Source organism: Orcinus orca, chromosome 1, assembly GCF_937001465.1.
Source record: "Orcinus orca chromosome 1, mOrcOrc1.1, whole genome shotgun sequence".
In the NCBI taxonomy this organism is placed as follows: Eukaryota; Metazoa; Chordata; class Mammalia; order Artiodactyla; family Delphinidae; genus Orcinus; species Orcinus orca.
This window is the reverse complement of record NC_064559.1, coordinates 199,808,592-199,824,844: the sequence shown is the minus strand read 5'-3', so window position 1 is coordinate 199,824,844 and position 16,253 is coordinate 199,808,592. Positions and strand designations below refer to the sequence as shown.

Below are 16,253 nucleotides of genomic sequence, written 5' to 3'. Positions count from 1 at the left end.
TCAGGGGAAAACTCTCTTCACCTCTCTGAGGATGTGTCCCAACAATCTACTTTGTATAATAAAGTGATGTGGCAGTTCAGAGATGGGACAAAGCACTTCCGGCCCAAGAGGTAGGACTGGAGATCCAAGAGGGCTTCATGGAAGAAGTGGCCTTTGACTGAGCCCTGAGGGCTTTGCCTCTGAAACTTGAACTTGCATCTGGAACACCTGGACCACTGGGCCCTCACCCCAGGGGTTCTGATCCAGCAGGGGCCTGAGACACTGCTGCCTTTCTAACAAGCAAGCACCCAGGTGACGCTTACTGCTCTCTGAGGACCACACTTTGAGATCGCTGCTGTCAATCACTCGGCTTCCTCCTTCTTCTTTCCCCTACCCTTTCAAACCCTCTACACCTGCGTCCCCCAGAGGAACTAGACTCGCCCATCATCAGAGGCTTGCAGGGAGCCTGTCCACACCACCATTGCTTTATCCCTCCTTCTTTCCTTCCCCTTTCTGGCTTTTTGCCCACTTTGATTCCCCCACTTGTAAAGCCTCTCATCACTCCTTTTCCTTCCTGCATCTCTAAGGAGGCCTTGCAATTATGTCTGTGCCCCCAAGAAGCTTGTGCACTGGTCCAGATTCTTGTGTTTGCAGGAGGACCACCCAAGCCAGCTTCAGCCAGAGCAGAAGATTCAGTATAAGGACACCAGGAAAGCCAGGGGCAGCTGTGGGGGACATCAGGAGCGCGTGGAACCATTTCTTGTCTCTGCGTCTACATCATTCATCCCTCTCCTTCCCTGCTTCTCCTCCTCCATTTCTTGGCTTCCTTTGCTTCTCTATCCCTGGGGATGAATATTAATATGGCCACATATAAGTATAGACACAGGCAGAGATTGACTCAACTCTCCCACCATATCAACTTCAAACACCCGAGGAGGGAATCTGATTGATCCAGCTGGGGTCATACGTCTACCCTGGTCCAATTGGCTACAGCGTAGGAGTTTGGGATTCTGTAGCACAGACATGGCAGCCACCATGACCCACCAATATGGAGGGCAGTCACCAGAGAAATAAGTTGTCATTGTGAACCCTGCAGACGTGCCCGTGGCAATGCACAGCTGGCCAGATTTCTTAGCAGCCCAAGTTCTTCTCCCACTGCCTGGAGAGGCGAGTAGCTATTTGCAAGCCTGCCTCAAAGACAAACCCAGGTCCTGCCGGGTATAGTGAGGGTGCTGGGGTGGGAGCTGATGATGAAGTGCCGCCCCTGACTTGGGCTCCCCCTTTGTTGTAGGTGAACATGCTAGTGCTGGGGAAGCACCTGGGCATCCCCAAGCCCTTCGGACCCATCATCAACGGCTGCTGCTGCCTGGGGGAGAAGGTGCGGTCCCTGCTGGAACCGCTGGGCCTCCAGTGCACCTTCATTGACGACTTCACCCTATACCACAAGCTGCACGGGGAGGTGCACTGCGGCACCATCGTGCGCCGGCAGACCTTCTCCTTCAGGTGGTGGAACATGGTGCCCTGAGCCCATCCCCCCACCATCCTTTACCCCTGGGGTGGGATGTCGGCCTGGGTGATGGAGACTGAGACAGGCCCCTGAACAATAAGTGTCAAGAGACTCCAGGTTTCCAGATGGAACAGCCTCTTGGAAGCCTTTTCCTTAGACGTGTTCACGCCTCGCCTGCAACCCATTTGGTTTTCAGCCTTGATTCCCCTTGGCCTCCCAACAAGAAGGACCTCATTTCTTGTGGCATCTCATGCGGACTCCTCCAAACATCCCCCTCCCCCCTCCCCCAGACCCTCTGTATGGGGCCTAACTCACTTTGGGGTCTAGAAACATCCATGCATCTCCTCTGCCCTCTTGGCCTGTGTGTCCTAACAGAGGAGGGACCCACAATCCTGCTTTGGTCTGATTGCCTCTGGAGCTACAGGGGAACTAACGTCCTAAGGTCACAGGACAGAGATTCAGCCCATAGCCTCACCCACAGGAAAGGAGCAGATGCGGGACCAGCATTCCAACTCCCAGGCTCCTGACCAGGTGTTGAACGCCGCCCCCGCCCAGCGCCCAGCAGGAGCTTTAACAGAGTAGGTGCCTCTAGACGCATGTTGAAGCAATGGGAGTCACCCCTTACTTAGCCTTAGAAACATCTCATCGTCTGATGTTCAGAAACCTGACTTGGTTCTAAGACCTCCTGGAATTTCTTGGAGATGAAAATATCTGGGGAATTCCCGGAGATTGGCAAGACTGGGTGCAAGGGTGAAAAATGTCCTTCATAATACATGGGGTGCGTCAGTGGCCCTGGGTCCTCTCTGCAGGAGGGGAGAGCCCTGGTAAAATCAGTCCTAGGCTTTCTGTTGACTCCTGGTCAATATTTCCATATCTTGCTCCACCTCGGGAGAGGGGGCCCTGGTGGGCCGGACCAACCGAGACGGCTCACAAGGGGGCAACTCTGGGAATGAAGCGCTCTGAGCGCAGGGGATTGGGGGGAGGGGTTGGGTGGTTTTCTCCAGATGTGTGTCAGTTACATGTGTGTTGTGCGGGTCCAGCTGTGTTTCCATCCCTGGCTAATAAAGCTACAGAAACACAAATGGTTTGAGTCTAATTTGGGCCCTTCTTTGGGCTTAGAACACAACAGCAAGAACAGAGAAGTTCTTTTGCGGCTGAAGTATTTACTTGCCTGGCCCCCAGGAAGGTGAGGCTGAGAAGCCCAAATTTTGGTAAGACTGTGAGGTCGCTGCATCTTGGCCACAGGATGAGTTAGGGCCACCGTGGACAGGTGCAATGATACGGATGCATAAATGCAAGCCCAGGGGTCAAAGGTCAGGCTGCCAGGACCAAGTGCGCATGGCGGGGTGAGGGTCTGGGCTGTGGCCGGAAGGTTGCATCATGAGTGTGACAGTGAGGGAAGCCAGCGTATGTGGAGCGTGGAGAGGCCTGCCGTGTGCCCTCAGCGACATCCTCCTTCCTGCCCATGGGGAGGCCATGAGCACCCCATGAAGGCCCCGGCGGGCTTGCTCTAGAGCCCCAGGAAATCGCTCTCTTTGCTTGTCCCTTCCAAGCCCTGCATTCTCTCCGGAGACGCAAAACCCATAAAAACTCAAGCTGGCCCTAGGGCTGGGTTTTGCCAGGCAAAAATCTCTAACCTCAGGAGTTTACATCTAGGGAGGTAGCAAGAAAAGAAACACAAATAGCTGAGTGCCATTAAGTGGAGGAAGTGAGGGCCAGGGAATAAAGGGGATAGGGACTTGCTTCAGCAGGATAACTGTCACCTCTCAACGGAGGTGACATTTGAGCTGAGACTGGAGGATGACACCGAGCTGCGGGTAAGCAGGGGAGCAAGCTTCTGGGCACTGGGAACTGCTGTGCAAAGGCCTGGAAGTAGGGGAGCACAGGCAGCACAGGCAGGACCAAAAGCCCTGGATGGGGGTGTGTGGAGGGAGTAGACGAGGAGGGGGCCTGTTTTCCTGTAGCCCTACTATGCCCATCTTGAAGCATGTTGTCCCTCTCCACTCCCCCTCTCCAGGGGCTCACTCAGGGGTGGGCAGAAGAGGGTAGAGCATGCCCGGGCACTCTGCCCGCCCAACAGAGTTCCTGGACAAAGCAATATGGCACAGTGAAAAGGCCACGTGCCTCGGAGTCAGATGACCCGACACTGAACCGATGCTTCTCAGCTGTGCACCTAACCTCTCTGAGTCTCAGTTTCCTCCTCTGTAAAATGGGCATGATAATTGTGCCTGCCTCACAGAGCTTGAGTGGGGTTTAAGTGAGGTGCCTAGTAGCACAGTGCCTGGCACGTAGTAAGTGCTTGATAAAAGATCACTGTTGTTATATAACACCCCCTGGACCATCCCCAAATGATGGCTCTGCATATATACTCCTGATTTCTGCATTCAAACAGGGGACAAAGACCCTTTGAGACCCAGAGGTCAGATTTGGGAGGAAGGGAAGGGAAGGGAAGGCTGTCCTGGCAACTCTCAGGTCATATCCTGCTGGGCTCAGTTGCATGAGGTTGACCCAGGAGAAGGCTCCTGCCCAGAGAGGAGTGAGAGCCTGTCTTTCTTGTAGAGATTTACAACTTGGGCGGCACTGGTCCCGCCTGACTCATGCTTTATTCAGAATTAGGAATAAGTAACTGCAGGAGGTTGCCCAACCCTGTGGACTCTTGCCCCTTCCCCGGCAGCCCCGGAGGGCGGGAGTGTCAGGTGGGACTGCTGGGGCTCCAGGGTAGGGTGGCCGGAAAGGAATTCTGGACGACTGGACCGAGTCAATGGAACTGTCATTTCCTGTAGGGTCAATGTCATCCACATCTCCTACAACGGAATGATGGTGAGTGTGAGCTGTGTGCTGGGCGTGTACCAGAGACACTTCACACACATCATCTCATTTGCTCTTCATGACAGGCTAATAGGTAGTTGCAATTATTAGCCTCACTATATAGACAAGGAAACCGAGGCACAGAGAAATGAAGGAAACTGCCCGGGTCACAGAGCTATGAAGTGGGGGAGGCAGGTCTGAGCCTGGACAGGTGACCTCCATAGCCTGGGTTCTCAACCAGCCACTCCAGTGGTTCTCAAATTAGAATCACCTGGAAGGCTCTTAAAAACTAGCAGGAAAAAAAAAGAAAGAAAAGGGAATTCCCTGGCGATCCAGTGGTTAGGGCTCCGCGCTTTCACTGCCGAGATCCTGGAGTTCAATCCCTACCCGGGGAACTAAGATCCCACAGGCGTGGCCAAAAAACAAAACAAAACAAAACAAAAACCCCACCTCAAAAAAAATGAAAACCTAGCAGAGTCCTCCTCCCCCTTGGAGATCCTGTCTGGACGTTGGGATGTTGTAAAAAGCTGCCCGGTGATTGTGCCTTGTGGCCAGCGTGGAGTAACAGCGACCCCTGCCATATTGTCCTCCTAAGCATCTCTGCCCTGCCCCTGCCCCGGTACCCCTCCCCCAGTCTGGAATCAGCAGTTTTAGGGGGTCGTGGTTCCCCTTTTGTGGCAGCCACTCAGGCTGTGGTGGCACCTTCAACAACCAGACAGTTCCTGCTACAGTCAAATTTTCTTGCTGGGCCAGAGGTTCTTAAACAGAGTGCACACAAGATTTCCTGGAAGAGTCATTAAAAATACAGATTCCTGGGCCCCCAACCCCTCCAGCCAGGCCTCCCAAGGCCAAATCCCTGGGCCTGGGCAACTGTATATTGTAAAGCTTCCCAGACAGTTCTGATGCACACCTGGGTTGAAACCCCAACTCTTTCCTATTCATCGTGGCAAAAACTCCTGGATACAAAGTGAACATTTATCAAGAGGGTGTCTTTGAACACATTCTGGTATATTTCACACCTTGGACTGTTACACTGTCATTTAACAAGAACCAGTAGGAAGTATCCCAACTGACTTGGAGAAATTTCCACAAAGTATCGAGTAAGAAAGGCAAGACACAGAATAGTTTGTGCATTATGACGTCAGCGTGGTCACTGTGACCTCAGAGCCATGCCCCACCCCACCCCCATGTGTGTATGTGTGTGTGTGTATCGATTGATGATTATACGATCATGGAAAAAAACATGGACCGGTCCACCCCAGATGTTAGCATGGGTGTGGCACGGAGCAGGAAGAAGCCAAACAGACAGGCAATGGCTTAAAAAAAAAAAAAAAACCTTAAAAGTAGGGTGCGTTTTGGCCACACATGTGATTTACTTATTTTAATTACATTGGTGTGTATATGTATAAAAGCTTTTTATAAAAAAATAAAAATGAGCTGTGTTTTGGGCCAAAGACCGTGGCAACCCTCGGAAATCAAAGTCCAGGTCGAAGTCCTGGAGAGAGTATAAAGGACAAGATAGCCCTTGTCACAGTACAGACCACAGGGAGCCTTTTCCTCCATGGAGGCCGCAGTGACCCAGCACCAAGTGATACTCGGATAAAGGAAGGAAATAAATGGGACATGGGGCTGGGAGCCACAGGGGATCTACCTTCAACAAGAGGTCAGGGAGGCCTTCTGAGAAGGTGGCATCTCAGACTGGGCTGGAAGGCTGGGAAGGAGCCAGGTGGAGAGAGGAGACCGTGCCAAAGCCCTGAGTGGGGCCTGGCCTGACAAGTTCTAAAACCTGGCCAAAGGCCTTTAGCGGGGGAGCGTAGGGAATGAGGAGAGTGGCATGGATGATGGTAGAAGAGAAGGCAGGTCCCCGTCTCTGGGGTCTGGTAGGCCACAGTGATGAGCTTGGCTGTCACTCTGATGCAGTGGGGACCCCTCTAAACAGGGTCTACGTTGTTTTAAAGATTGCTCTAGACATGGAACAGTTTAGTGTGAGATTTGGGGGTAAGGAATGGGATGGGAGCAAAGACACAGGTCAGAGGGCTGCACGTTAGTTCAGCCAGAGAAGTGACCCTGTTCAACTCTCCATTTGTGTGAAAACAGGAAGCAGCAGTCTTGCTGATGGACAGGAGGTGGGAATGGGGAGAGGCAGGGTCAGCTGCCAGGTTTCCAGACTTATTATTGATTTTTTATGAAGTAGATCAAGGGTACAAAAAAGTTTTTATGATGTTTCTGAATGATTTAAAGGGTAATTAGGAAGTGAAAAGGCTGTGTACTCAGCACTGATTTCCTTAAGAAAGAGAACATTCCAAACCCCTCCGCCGTCCTGTGGGTGAGCCTTCGCATGCCTCTCCCACACCCAGGGGTCTCGCTAATCTGAATTTTGTGTTTATCATGGCTTTGCTTCTCTCTATAATTTTACCACCCATCTCAGTATCTCTGATCGACCTTCTCTTGCATGTTGCCTGCTTTTAGAACTTACGTGCATAGAGCGATATTTGTTGTGTTATCCTGTGACTTGCTTTTTTTCACTCACCTCTGTGTTGGTGAGATTCACTCATGTTGCTGCCCACCATCATCCGTTCCTTTTCACTGCTGTGTAGTATTCCGTTTTGTGAATGAGATTCATTTATACCTCTTTCTGTCACAGTGTCTCGGGTTCTTCCTACACTTGCTGTAACAATGTGGCTCTCACCGTTCTTGGAGACGTTTCCTGGTGTACACATTCATGAGTCTCTCTAGAACACATTCCTAGAAGGTGTTTAGCTTTATTAACTGGGAGAATGGTGATGCTGTGGAGGAAAAAGGGATAGGAGCCGTTTGGGAGGAAGTAAGCATTCAGGGAGGCCAGCTGCTCTAACAAATAGACTATAAAATGTGTAATGGCTCAGACACTGCCTGTGTTTATCTCCTGCTCAGGCCAACAGTCTAAGGTGGTTCAGGTCTGAATGGTAAGTACGCGTGTTGGGGTGGAGTGGGGGAGCTCTGCTCCACACCGTCCCTCAGGGACCCAGGCTGATGGAGGTTCTGTTGGCTTCACTCTGGGCATTGACCTTGAGCCCCCAGAAAAGAGAAGAGAGAGGGTGGAGAAAGCACACCAGTATCTGAACCACCTCAGGCTGGAAGGGCCCCACATCACTTCCGTTTACAGTCCAACCGGGAGAACTCAGTGGCCACGTGTGGATGCAGGGGACTCTGGGAAATGTAGTCGTTGGCTGGGCAGCCACCTCCAGAGTCGGGTCCACGTTATAGACGATGGGGAAGGAATTCCTCGTTGACCCCTAGCCACCCTGAACCCAGAGGGGAAGGAATTCCTCGTTGACCGCTAGCCACCCCGAACCCAGAGGGGAAGGAATTCCTCGTTGACCCCTAGCCACCCTGAGCCCAGAGGAGAAGGACACTGGGCCAGGAGAAAAACCCCGTTCATGGCAAGAAGCTTGCCCGGGCTCATCCTTCAGTTTTCGGCCCAAGTCTCATTTCTATTCACTTCGTGTCCTACCCTTAGGGATGCAGAGCCAGGCTTCTTCTCACAGTGGTGGCCAGATGGCACAGGCCCACCCCTGTAGGTTCCTCTCTGATCCCTCACCCCATCCCAGGCCCATTCATGTTGTGGTTCTGGGTCTCGCTCGCTGAGCAAGAGACACTGTAAGCAGGGTTTCCTGGAGAGAGATTAATGAGTCAAGGGTTTCTGCAAGGGAAGCTGACAAAGGGCCTCAGGAAGGGCCTGGGGACTGATGAAAGCGTGTTGGGAAGTGTTTCTTTCTGCCTTTTCTGCTTCCCTATTTGTGGCCATGGAGCAATTGGTGTGCCAACACAGAAGTAGGTTGAGATTTATCTGCGAAACTGTCCCTGCCATTGCTCATGAGGAAGAGCTCTGCAGATAGGAAGGAAACAGGAGTGGACTCTCAAACATATTTTCATTTAATCCAGTGAATATTTGTTGAGCACATACTATGTACCCAGGCAATAAGTGACAGTGACTGTAGCACAGTTCAGAGCCTGGGCTCCGGGGCCGGGCTGCCAGGGTGTGCATCCTAGCTTTGCCACCACCAGCTGTGTGACCTCGGGCTGATTGCTTAACCTCTCTGAACTTTACTTTGCTCATTGGTAGAATGGGGATAGTGACAGTACCCATCTCAGGGCGGTGTTGTGAGCAGTGTGACAGATCCGGGTAGGTGATTGGCATAGGGCCTGGCACTCAGCGAACTGCAGCTAAGTGACAGGGAGAAAGTAACTTGAAGTAACTTACCCAAGTAAGCTAAAAAGACAGGTATGTTTGGCTCCAAAGCCTCGTTTTTTCTGCACTGCCACCTAAGGAGTCTCTTGCCTGCTTTTTTCCTTTTTTTAAAATTTTCTTTTTTTATTGGAGTATAGTTGTTTTACAATGTTCTGTTAGTTTCTGCTGTACAACGAAGTGAATCAGCTATGTGTGTACATATATCCCCTCCCTCTTGGACCTCCCTCCCACTCCCCCGCCCATGCCACCCATCTAGGTCACCACAGAGCACTGAGCTGAGTTCCTTGTGCTATACAACAAATTCCCACTAGCTATCTATTTTACACATGGTAGTGCATATATGTCAATCCTAATCTCCCAATCCGTCCTACCCTCTTCTTACCCCCGCCGTGTCCACATGTCCATTCCCTACGTCTGCGTCTCTCTTCCTGCCCTGAAAATAGGTTCATTTCTACCATTTTTCTAGATTCCACATATATGCATTAAGATACGATATTTGTTTTTCTCTTTCTGACTTACTTCACTCTGTACGACAGTCTCTAGGTCCATCCACGTCTCTACAAATGATCCTATTTCGTTCCTTTTTATGGCTGAGTAATATTCCACTGTATATATGTACCACATCTTCTTTATCCATTCATATGTCGATTGATGACATTTGGATTGTTTCCACATCTTGGCTATTGTAAATAGTGCTGCAATGAAGATTCGGGTACATGTGTCTTTTTGAATTATGGTTTTCTCAGGGTATATGCCCAGTAGTGGGATTGCTGGGTCATATGGTAGTTTTATTTTTAGTTTTTTAATAAACGTCCATACTGCTCTCCATAGTGGCTGTATAAATTTACATTCCCACCAACAATCTTGCCTGCTTTTTTCTGATGATAAATAGTTTTTTAAGATAAGCCGGACAAGGACTTTCCCGGTGGTCCAGTGGTAAAGAATCCGCCTTCCAATGCAGGGGACACGGGTTCGATCCCTGGTCAGGGAACTAAGATCCCACATGCCGCAGGGCAACAAAGTCCGCACGTTGCAGCTACTGAGATCGCGCTCCTCAGCGAGAGAGCACGCGTGCCGCGTACTACAGAGCCCATGCGCTCTGGAGCCTGTGCACCACAACCAGAGAGAGAAAACCCACGTGCCACAACTAGAGAGAAGCCCGCGCACTGCAGTGAAAGATCCTGCGTGCCCCAGTGAAGATCCCGAGTGCGGCAGCTAAGACCCCATGCAGCCAAAAAAAAAAAAAAGAGAAGCCGGACACATAAGAAGTCAGGTGACAGCAAAGCCTTCATTAAGACCACAAGTGTAAGCACTTGCTGCCCACTGGGGGTGGGCAGTGGTGTCTCCCGTTTGCCCACTGCGATGTGTCAGTGGCCACTCCCTTACGATCTGAAGCTGAAACAAACATTGGGCACGTTTTCATGAGGCTCAGGGTGGGAGAGGCGCTGGACTCTATTCCCCCAAGTCCGTCCCATCAGTTCTGGGCACCTGTCCTGGGTCTCCTGGTTGGGTAGCAAGGATTTGGGATGGTTGCTGACAGGATGTCAGGGCGCAGGAGTCCCCCTTGGAGTTCCTAGAAAGGAACGCATGCTTGGAAAGCCGAGGGTGAGCGCTGTCGGTGTGGGTGCTCATCTGACGTGTGTGTCATGAACCAGTGGATGCAAACGAAGCGCGATTGATAACTCCCTGAAGCAGAGCTTCTTTGAAGGGTTTAAGGCCAGCAGTAAAGTTAGTTCCATAGTTTCTTTTTTGAACCTGTCTTGGGTCTTTAAATGAGTCTCAGCATCTTGAGAAACAGCATCTCAGTGTTAATTATAACAATTGGAACATCTTAATTACCTTAATCGCAGAAATTATAGCTGTCCTGGGCAGTTTCCAGGGCTCGGGCGAGCAGGGACCTGAGCAGGGCTAGGCAGGGAATCATTCAGAAAGGAGTTTTCATGTGAGTAACATTACCGAAGAGGCTCCTGGACAGCTCAGTCATTATACTTACTTATTCTCTCTTTTTTTTTTTTTTTTTTTTGCAGTATGTGGGCCTCTCACTGTTGTGGCCTCTCCCGTTGCGGAGCACAGGCTCCGGACGCGCAGGCTCAGCGGCCATGGCTCACAGGCTTAGCTGCTCTGCGGCACGTGGGATCTTCCCGGACTGGGGCACGAACCCATGTCCCCTGCATCAGCAGGCGGATTCTCAACCACTGCGCCACCAAGGAAGCCCCTTCTTCTCTATTTTAAATTTTTTATTTCCTTGACACATTTCTCAAGGGACTCCAGGCCACTTATAATAAGGAAATATTCAACAAGCAGGTGACTAAAAAGTAGAGAAACATAAAGACATCAAAGCAGGAAAAATCTCGGACCTAAAGGCCACGGGAAAGGACAAACATATCTATGACCATGAGGATCGAACTAGCACCTGCGGTTAAGCTCAGAGTTAGGATCTGAGCTTCCCAGCAGCCCATGCAAGAAGGGAACCAGAGTTAGGCATCTGATTCTCAGTACTGGAAGGAAGGCAACATGCCAAATGATTCCTGCCACACACAGACCTTTGTAAAAGGGTGTGGAGGAGTCAGGGTCCTCGACGACCTTGTAGCAGCAAAAACCTGATGAGAGACCGCCTGGGGCAGGGCCTCTGCTTACTCATCTGTAGAATGTGAGGACTGCTTGCTTTTTGGGTTCTCTGAGGACTAGGCCAGCCCCTGGCAGGCCGTAAGCACCCAACCAAAATTCATTTCTTTACTTTCTATTCCCACTCACTCCCCACAGGATTAGTGCCTTACTATAGTTATTGGTTCCTTATTATCTAGCTATTTAATCCTCATGCCTACTTTATATGGGCACAAGTATCCCTATTATGTGTCCAGCTCAGTGGTAGATTCTGGAGATATAGCAGTGAATGAGCAGATGTGGACCCTGCCTTTAGGGAGCTCACAGATCAGCAAAGAAGCCAGGCAAACAGACAATGGCAACCTGGCAGGGTAAGTACGATTATAAGGACATAATAATACTTATTATTATAAGTATTATTTTTATTTATTAATTAATACTTATTATTATAAGGGCATAATAATACTTACGCTGGCAGGGTAAGTACGATTATAAGGGCATAATAATAATAATCGGCATATAATAATAATAACTATAATGGCTTCCATTTTTTAGCACTTAATCTGAGCTGAGTACTATACATGACAAGAACAGCATGAGAAAGGAAACCTATAGACACAGCAATGAACCCAGAAACAAAAATATTCTAAGTAAAACGCTTAGCAAACTGCATTCGAAAGGATACAATATCAGATTATACAACACGAGGTTAAATTAAATGGATCCCAGGAATGCAAGCTTCATCTTAGAAAATCAGTTCAATAGATTAACAGGTCAAAGAAAAAAAATTACAGAATTTTCTCCATAAATCAGAAAATAACAGTTGATAAAACTTCCATTTATGATTTTAAAATAAAAAACTAAGAATAGGGCTTCCCTGGTGGCGCAGTGGTTGGGAGTCCGCCTGCCGATGCAGGGGACACGGGATCGTGCCCCGGTCCGGGAAGATCCCACGTGCCACGGAGCGGCTGGGCCCGTGAGCCATGGCCGCTGAGGCTGTGCGTCCGGAGCCTGTGCTCCGCAACGGGAGAGGCCACAGCAGTGAGAGGCCCGCGTACCGCAAAAACAAAACAACAACAACAACCAAAAACTAAGAATAGAAAGGAACCTCTTTAACCTGATAAAGAATATCTATCATGGTGGATCTCAAAGGGCATCAGCATTGCCAAGGAACTTGTCCAAAATGAAAACCCTCAGGGTTCACCAAGACCTACTGAATCTGAAACTCTGGGGTTTGGGGTAGGGGAGTAGTCTATTTCAATAAGCTCTCCAGGTAACGCTAGTGCTGGTAGAGTTTGACAACCAAGAAACCCCATCAAAAACTATACTTAATGATGGAATATTGAAAGCATTCCTTCTAGGATCAGAATAAGACAAGAGTGTCCACTATCATCACTTTTATTCAGCACTGAACAAAGAAAGTTCATGTAGTAGGTAAGGCAAGAAAAAGAAATAAAAGTTTTAAGGATCAGAAAAGAATGATTATATATGTAGAAATCCAAAAGAATCTACAAGCTACAAGAATCAATAAGAGGGTTTTGCAAGGCTATCATTATAAAACCAATACAAAAGTCAATTGTATTTCTATATACCAACAGCAAATAGAAAAAAATTTTAAATTTAAATATATCACTTATAATAGCAATAAAAAAGAAAAACAAAATAAAACACCAAAGAGCAAATCTAACAAAAGATGTGTAAAACCTTTATGGAGTATACTATACAACTGTACTGAAAAACATTAGAGAAGATCTAAATTCATGGAGAGAGTTACCATATTTATAAATTCAAAGCTTAATATTGAAAAAAATGCCAATTCTCCCCAAGATCTGTAAATTAATGCAAACCCAATTAGAATAGCTACAGTGTATGTGTGTATAGAACTTATAAGCTGATTATAAAATGTATATAGAAGTATTAAGAACCAAGAATAGCTAAGTCACTCCTGAAGATGACAAGGTGTGAAAACTTGCTCTACCAGGTGTTGACTTATTATAAAGCCATAGTAAATCAAACAATGTAGAATTTATGCAGAGATAGACAGACCATTTACACAGAACAGAGGGCCAGACATTTTATTATTGCATGGGAGAAGTTTTTTATAAACCCTATATACTGATCTGTCACCACTTACATGTATTACAGGTATATTTTCTCCCAGGCTGTGGCTTTTCTTTTTACTCTCTTAATCTGTCTTTTAGTCAATAGCAGTTCTTCACTTTAGTGTAACTAAGTTTATCCTTCCTTTCCTTTATCATTTTGTTCTTTGTGGACCAGTATCTAGGATGTATAAACCACTCCTACCATTCAATAAAAAACAGAAAAAGAAAAAGGGAAACAAACTGCTAGAAAAATACGATAAAACTATGAAGAGGCCTTTCACAAAACAAAAAACACATATTTCCAATAAACAGATGAAAAAGATATTCAACCTCATTAATAATCAGGAAACCATGAAGGAAAGCCATAGTGGTATAAGAGTACATGCTCACCAGATGGGCAAAAATAAATAAATACATAAAGTAAAACTGTTAGTGAGGATACAGAACAACAGAACCCTCGTATATAAATTGCTGATGGGGATAAAACTGGTACAACCACTTTGAAAAATAGTTACTACCCCGCACGTTAAAAATGCCCTCACCCTACGCCAGAAACTTGACTCCCTAGGTATATACCTAGAGAAACTCTTGCACTGGTACCTGAAGAGACATGAATATTCATAGCAGCATTTGTCAAATTATCCCCGAACTGGAAACAATGCCCATCTCCAGTAGGATGGATAACTCAATTGTTGTATAGTCATATGGTGGAATATTAGAGAGCAATGAAGATGAACCATTTACGGCTCACGCATCAACATGGATGCATCTCACAAACAACACGTTAAGGGAAGGAAGCAAGTCACAGAGGAATAAAGTGTGCTTCCATTTATGTAAAGACCAAAAGCAGGCAAAACTAAACAATAAAGTAAAAACCATAAAGAAAAGCAACAGACTGATGATGGCAAAAGTTCGCATCATTGTTTGCTCTGCAACTGGGGGGAAGGAGTGAGGGAGGTGTCCTCAAACAGTTTCAAAGGTGCTGAAGGCTTTCTATTCCTCAACCCGGGTGGTGTTTCCACGGTGTTCACTTTGTTGTTATTCCTTAAAATGATTGCATGTTACAGGCTCCTCCAAATGCACGATACATTGTGCAGTTTGAAGAAGTGCACACGGATATAAAGGCAACCACGGAAAGCGTGCATGAGTGGCTCAAGTTCATCAACACGGCTCACACTGGCCGGAACAAGAGCAGACCCCGCCTCCAGTGGCAGATGACGGATTTGCCAACCCTCGGGAAGGGCTTCTGGGGGTGGGAGGCAAGCAGGCCAGCTGCTCCAAAGCTCAGGGAATAGGAGGGCGTCCACAGACGGGTGACCAGACTACCATGTCATCACTGAGCCCCCTTTCCCCGGAAGAGTCCCTGAGCGTGTGTGTGTAGAGGGCAGCTGTGTCATTAAAGCCCTGACCATCTCCGGGTCGGGGCGGGTGTGGGGAGTGGGGGTGGGGAGAGAGGAAGAAAGGGTCCCTGGAGATGGAGATCGTCAAGCAGAATCCCCAGGGGTCTGTGAACCCATCAAACTGTGGGCAAAATATTCCATATGCATTTTTCAGGGGAAATGTGTCCCCAGCTGTGCCCTGCTCCTTGAAGGGCTGAGGACACGGCTCCTGTAACAGATGCTGTCGGTGGCCCCCTACCCCGTCCCTCTTCAGTTCATGGAGGTCCAGCCCTCGAGTGCCAGCACCTGCACTCTGCTTGAGGTTTTCTCTGGCCACCAGAGCCCACCCATCAAAGTGCAGGGAACTAACGCCCCCCAGGAGCAGCCCTTAACCAACGACTGATGGGACTGGGTGTATTAATACCCTGGCCCCGCTGCTCCTGGGAGGGCTCGCTCTGGAGCCTGAGCTCCGCACCACTTCCCAGGGCTCCCCGGTGGGTTAAGCGCCAGTCGCCCGCAGGTGGTGACCATCTCACTAATATGCCTTCACTGATTCTTCCCTCCCTGTCTCACTTTCCCACTCCCTCCCAGTGTATCCGGCGCCTCCCAAATAAACGACTTACACTCAGATCCTTGTCTTAGAGTCTCCCCTGGGGTAACCCAAACTAAGAAGCCCCAAGAAGATGAAGAACGCTCACAGGGAGTCAGGAAGAGAGACTCCCATCTTGGTTCTGCACCCACTTGACCATGACCCTAGGCCAGTTACAGCTCTTCCCCAAGCCTCACTTTCCCCATCCGCAAGGGAAGGAAAGCTAAGGGCATCTCTATTGCTTCCTTTAAATGCTCAAAAGGGTAAGTGACCATATGCGTTAAGAACACCCATCCTATTTTCAAAATGACAAAATTGTGATGATGGAGAACAGATAGCTGTTGCCAGGGGTTTGGAAAGGTTGAGGGGTAGGTGGGTGGGTGTGACTATAAAGAGATAGCACCAAGGGATATCTTTGCAGTGAAGGAATAGTCTGTATCTTGACTGTGGTGATAGCTAGAGTAATCTACACGTGTCATAAAATGACGTTAAATACACACACGTGCTCATGTCAATTTCCTGGTTTTGACGTTGTGACTATCAAGATGTGACTATTGGGGCAAACTTGTTTAAGGGTAAATGAATGGGGCTTCTCTGTACTATCTTTGCAACTTCCTGTGAATCTTCTATTTCAAAATAAAAAGTTTAAAAAAGTAGAAAAAAAAAAAAATGGAGAACACCTGTCTTAAATACTGGATGGTATCACATACATGTGGAATCCAAACAACAGAAAAAAGTCCATTGCATAGAAATGGAAAATAGAATGGTGGTTGCCAGAGATTGGGGGAGTGGAAAATAGGATGATTTAGGTCAAAAGGTACAAATTTTCAGTTATAAGAAGAATAAGTTCTGAGGATCTAATATACAGCATGGTGACTATAGTCAATAATACAGTATTGCATAGTTAAAAGTTTCTGAGAGTCGATTGTAGGCGTTCTTACCACATACACACACACAAGAGTTAACAAACGTTAACTGTGTTGGGTGACGGATGTGTTAATTATCTTGATCTTGGTAATCATTCTACAATGTATATGCATATCACATCCTCATG

General features: G+C 48.1%; 1 protein-coding gene across 1 annotated transcript in view; it reads left to right on the top strand.

Moving 5' to 3' along the window:
* The window catches only part of PADI3 (peptidyl arginine deiminase 3), a 28,969-nt gene extending 27,465 nt beyond the window's left edge, over nucleotides 1-1,504 (top strand). The window contains 1 exon segment of the mRNA XM_004272577.1: nucleotides 1,271-1,504. Within this exon segment, the coding sequence (XP_004272625.1) occupies nucleotides 1,271-1,504 (234 nt within the window).
* Nucleotides 1,505-16,253: the final 14,749 nt, after the last annotated feature.